This window comes from Ceratotherium simum, chromosome 25 (genome assembly GCF_057802395.1).
Source record: "Ceratotherium simum simum isolate JZ-2026a chromosome 25, ASM5780239v1, whole genome shotgun sequence".
Lineage (NCBI taxonomy): Eukaryota > Metazoa > Chordata > Mammalia > Perissodactyla > Rhinocerotidae > Ceratotherium > Ceratotherium simum.
This window is the reverse complement of record NC_141924.1, coordinates 19155287-19161286: the sequence shown is the minus strand read 5'-3', so window position 1 is coordinate 19161286 and position 6000 is coordinate 19155287. Positions and strand designations below refer to the sequence as shown.

General features: G+C 35.9%; 1 protein-coding gene across 2 annotated transcripts in view; it reads right to left on the bottom strand.

The window, feature by feature from the left end:
* Positions 1 to 1471: 1471 nt before the first annotated feature.
* SLC41A2 (solute carrier family 41 member 2) overlaps positions 1472 to 6000 on the bottom strand; it is a 126554-nt gene continuing 122025 nt past the window's right edge. For both annotated transcript variants that reach the window (XM_004418052.3, XM_087449010.1), the window contains exon 11: positions 1472 to 4881. In XM_004418052.3, coding sequence (XP_004418109.1) covers positions 4696 to 4881 — 186 coding nt within the window. In that variant the 3' untranslated portion in view covers positions 1472 to 4695. The remainder of the gene's footprint in view (positions 4882 to 6000) is intronic.

The window sequence follows — 6000 nt, the reverse complement described above, 5'->3', positions numbered from 1 at the left end:
GCAGAATGGACCAGACAGTAAATACTTTAGGCTTTGCAGGCTATATGGTCTCTTTCACAGCTACTCAATTCTGCCATTGTAGAGGGAAAGCAGCCAGATAATATGTAAACAAATGGGCATAGCTGCATCCTAATAAAACTTTATTTACAGAAACAGGCAGTGAACTGGATTTGGCTTACTGGCCACAGTTTCCCAACCACTGCACGTGGCAGAGGGCCCAGGGCAGAGGCTTCACTTGCCTGGGTCTAATGGTGGTAATGGTGGGGCCATAGGATCAAATGATAGGTGCACCTGTGATTCTGGCAGATACGGCCAGATCTCCCTCTACAGAGCTTTTATTATTTTATCATAGCAAACATATCATGGACCACCAGCAATTTTGTGTGTTTTCCTACAGCCTTGCCAAGAGAATGCTTTATCTGATTTTGAATTTCTTTCAGTTTAATAGGTTAAAAATGATATCTCAGTGTGATTTTAATTAGCATTTCTTTTAGTTTGAGTGACATTGGGCACCTATTTGGATCTTTTAATGAACCATCTGTCTTTGGCTATTTTACTATTGGGTTGTTGGTCTTTTTCTTCCTGATTTATAGAAGTTCTTTATATATTAAGGAGATGAGCCCTTAATGTATATGCTGTAGTTGTTGGATAGTATAGTGGTCTATGTGTCAATTAGGTCAAAGCAGTTGACAGTGTTGTTGAAATGTTTGAGATACCTAGCAGTCATTCAAGTGGAGTTTTCCAGCAGGCATTTGGGACTCAGGTGAGAGTCTGAGAGGACTGGAGAAATAAATTTGGGAACAATCAGTATAGGTGGCATTTAAAGCCATGAGACGGGTGAGGTCGCCTACGGAGAAAAAGTAGATAGAGAAGCCGTAATAAAAACTGAGCTGTCGGGCATTCCAAAATTTAGAGATTGAGAAGAGGAGGAACAACCAGCAAGACAGAGAAGGGGTTTCCAGGGATGTAGAAAAGAAAGCAAAAGGCAGACTTTTGGGGTAGCCAAGTGAAAAAAGGAGGAAGGAGACTGCCAAATACTTTTAAAGACCTAATAAGATGGGCATTCTTACTGAGAACTGATCACTGGATTTGGTGACATGGAGACTGCTGGTGACCTTGACAAGTATACTTCAGTGGAGTGGTGGGGACAAAAGCCTGGTCTCCCAGAGACTGAAGGAAGGGATTATAGAAGTATAGTTGCCTGGACAGTTGAGGGTTGACTTGACGTCTGAGGTCATAAATTTAAAGATCTGTTCAAGCACTCATGTGTTTTCCATGAGCCATATTTAGCTGCTCAAGAGCAGGCAAAGCATAGGCAAGAGCTGTGTTTAACTGGAGCTGTCCAGTAAGTATGAAGGAGGCAGTTGAGGATGTATGGATTGATGGACCCAGGAATCTAAGCTGAAAAATGAGGAGAGTCCTTAACAGTGAAAAAGTGGTAAAGCAATGGATTGGAGGTCGAGGTATGGTCAAAGCCCAATTTATTATACTCATAAATACAACATATATACATAGATCACCCTAGTCTCCTCTGGGTGAGTTCCACACAGGCTCCATGTTCATCTAGTTCATCAAGAAGTAGAACAAGACTGGGTGAATATTCATTAAATTTTATTCTTATTTGAGTTTACAACAATTCAAAGATGGCAGATGCCCATTATAAACGGGTATACTATCCCATAGATACATTATAAGGCGAGGAAGCCCAATTACTAAAAGACTTTTTAAAATGTACTTCATTTGGCTACATCATTGATAGTCTATGATGTGGAATTTTTGATGTCTCCTGGAAGATACATTACCATAAGTTTCCATTTTATCAGGTTCTAAGAAACTTTATTTTTTAAAGAAGAAAATGGTTAGTGGGCAAGAATGAAAAATATGTTTTAAAAAAGATTATCTGTGTATAAATAAAGTGTCTGATAAATTAGTGAAAGGAAGAAGTTTGGCGAGCAGTTTTTATGTTGTATAAAAATAAATACTGTGAATTTACATTATATAAGACTGATAATAAATGACTTTTGTGGGTAAATAAAAGAAGTCATCTTATCAATTGCATACTTATGTAAAGGCTTTCAAAAAAACCATAAAAATTTTTTAAAGGAATCTACATCCCTTTTATAAATTAATTCAGGTAATCAGTGACTGACTTTTCCATGTCTTTCTTTTTTCCCTATTACATGCCTTTTAGACATTTTGTTGCTGTAACCAAGACTGGGTAGCAAAAGAGAAAGGAGACAGAAGTCCAATCAGCCATCCTGGTTATTTATCAGCATCCATGGAAAATGGCTAGATCTTGGAAGGGGGATGGCAATTATATGTTCTATGAAATAAGGCATTGCTGTTCTTTATTCTAAAGTTTCCATTCATTTGTGTTTTCCTTGGCCTTAAGAACATGATTAATTTAGCCTTGGCTGTACTTACCATCAAGATATATTAAATGGAGCTTTCCCTGTCTGAAATCTAAAAGATGTATCAATACTCTATTGGACTTTAGAAAATCCTGTTTCTCCGGTTGATTTCCTCTCACTTAGTTAGGTACTCTTGGTATACTTGGAGGGTCATAGAAGGAGTACTGGCTTTGGAGGTCGGGCACCTGGACTTTAGTCACAATTTGGTCACTTCGCAGCTGTGCAACTTTAAAAATGTAACTTCTCTGAGTTTCAGTTTCTTCTGCTGTAACATAGAGATAGGAATATCTACCTGACCTGTTGCACAGGTACTGTTGTGAGTACTAAACAATAGAGTGTATTTGAATGTGCTTTGGAACAGGTAATGCACTAGACTAAAGCTGTTTGTAAATGCTTTAAAAATGTTATGTTTTTATGTTAAAAAAATCAAAATAGAAATCACTGGGAAATATAAATGCTTATGAATTATACATCCCAAATGTAATAAGTAATTTACAAATGCTTTACAATAAAATCAAAGAAATTATTTATGGATTTTTTTAAATAAAAAATCTTTGCAACTAAATATTCATCAACTTAATTATTCTTTCTTTTATAAGAATGTTTACTATGTGACATTATAACTCTCCAAAGGAGAAATTCTATAATTAGTTCAGTTCTCTGCCTTAAAAGCTTCATTATAAGGCAGAAGAATGGAATAATTAAAGTTTTAAAATAAGCAAAAATATATAATTCTAAACCACAGTCCCCTTATTTTAAAGAGCTTACTAGGAACACTTCCCCCAATATATTTACAAACTTCTATCTATATAGTGTTAACACTAACACAACTTAAACCATGATGATCAAACTTAATGTGCAATTTTTCTTCCCTTAGTTAAATTATTAAAATCTGACAGTCTTGAGAGATTCTACCGCACTTTTTTTAATGAACTATACGTGATATAAAAATGCTTACCTATTGAATAACTAAACTGTTAGTCAAGTGTTTGGAATATAGATCAGAGTTTTAGAAAAATATTTGAGAAACAGAGCAGGGTATATGATAGAGTCCCATATAGAAATAAGCCTATGCAAACAGATGATATGTATAGGCATGAACAATAATTGAAGTAATCCACCAACTTCTCTTTTAAAATGGTAAGCCTAAAAGTTTCAATAGACTTCTTTAGAAGAGCAAATGAGTTACTTGCTCATTTTAAATCTTATAATATCCTGGTTATATTAAATGGTACAGTTTTTTTTTATAAGAAGAAACTATTAATTACAATATAGGTAACAAATACCAAATTCTGGGCAGTAGCAAAATTTTTGGACCAAATGACAAAATCGTATCAATAAAATGTGTTTAAGAATAACTATATAATGCTAATATTCCAATAGCACTATGATCTTTCCTATCAACAATCCAAGATTCAGTTCTCCATTAAAAGCTTCCCTCTCTGTCTGTCTTTCTAACACACACACACACACACACACACAGACACACACAGACACAGACAATTTCTCACACCATCTTATCTCTACAAATGTAGCTCAGGTTATCTTCTGTTTTTGACTATTAAGCCTTCTGAAAAAGATCGGCATTCTTTCAACAAATCAATGATCAAAAATGACCCATTGCTTCCATTAAAGATCTTTCAAAAAGTCTTTCTGTGTTTAAAGGGTAGCCTGCCAAGAACTTGCAGAGTTGAAATTAAATTAGCATGGGCACAGGGAAAAGCAGGTAAAAGTGAGTTTATCTTATGCTCAGCAGAACGTATTTAGGTCAGGTTAGGAGCAAGTGATTGGTAAATTTATCCTCAGCTAGCAGAGAGGTGGGCATAGTTAAAAGCTTGGTTGGGCCCCTTTCATTTTATAGTATGCTTTGCAGTACAACATCTGTGAGACAAGAAAGGCTAAGCTAGAACACTGTTTCCTCTAAGCCTGGCATTATAAGTTAAACAATAATAAAGTACATTTCTGCTACATCTGTGGTTTTAAAATTATTCATTGTAAACATCCTATATTCTTTCCTATTTACTTAATTTCAGAGCTTGAGCTTGTATCTATGTCTATGTCAAATTATTATTTATTCTATGAAAAGCAGCACAAATACTGTTCATTCTGGTTTCAACACCAATTCCTTAAAAAAAAGTTAAGGCCATTTAATTGAATCAAGGCCAACTGAAGATTATTACCCTGGCAGAAGTCAAACTACTGATTTAAGATTTTTGAAAAAGAGTCATAAGTGGTTGTCTTGTGTTTTCCTCCTTGGCAACTTGAGGGCAGTTTGAAAGATTTATTAGTCTCCAACATCTCCATCTCGATCTCCAATAAGCCAAAGAAAATGAAAACTTAAGGCTAACAAAGCTGTCCCGAGCAGATCACCCAGTGCCGTTAGATAGGGGATGGAGAAACTATCCGGGTCCTTTCCTTTCCTCCAGAAGTGATGGACCATCCAGTCAGCAATCCACAGCAAGGTAAATACCTAGAAGAGAACACCAGGGGTTACTCCTGTCGCCTGGACATTCCTAGTCCGGTACACATGGCCACAAGCCTAAACCACTCCTTTCTGAAAGGAACGGCATGTGTCTCAGCCAAGAACTATGCTTGAAAAGAAGAACTAGTTAATTGACAGAAACATTTTCTTTCCACAAGAAAAAATTCCATGTATCTCTGCAATAAAATTTTCTTCAACTTTCCACATATATCTTCCCATTTTCTTCTACCCTCCCAATAAACACAATAATCCTCATATTCAATAGTGTTGTACAGCTGCCAAACCACTGTTAATGTTTCAACGTCTTTCTATATGATAAACCTATGAAGGAGGAAGAAGATATATGAAGAAGGAAATAAAAATTAAAATAAGGAATTATCTAACATTCTCCTATTGCAGGTATATCAAATGAAATAAAGATGGAGAACTGACCATTCATTTATTAATTATAAGGCCATTGGTGGCTTGTCAAGGCAAATTTCAGTGCAATGGCAAGAACGATAACCAGAAGGTAAGTGTATTGAGGAATGACTTGTCTATATAGATATAGATATAGACATAGATAGAGTCAAAATATTTTAAAGGGCCATTCAAATACTAAGGCGATATGTATAAGTATTTTCTAGGATATCAGGAATATGAAGACCTTTGTGCTGCTTTGAATTTGGGGATCAGATATATATGTTTTTTCCTCTGATCCATTTAGAGTAGGAGGATTCTCTAATTTTCAAACTCCTAAAGCATCTTTTAAAAGGGATTTGCGATTAGAGAGGTTAATGTTCACTGGTTTTGGACAAGTTGGTAAGTACAGTATAGTCGTTAAGGGCACTTCCCTCTCATTTACTAGGTGACTGTAGGCAAGTTACTTAACCTCTCTGACCCTATTTCTCTGAATGAACATTAGAGATAGTAAAGGCACCTACCCTCATGAGAATGTTGTGAGGATTAAATAATAGACTAAATAATTCAGTGCCTGGCACACAATAAACCTTCAACAGATGTCTGCTATTAGTAGATTTAACAGTGTCATTGCTATCATTATTTGTGGCCTCTCAGATATTGGGGACACTTGGTACATGCAGGAGGAAGCCCCTCCTAGGTCCAGAG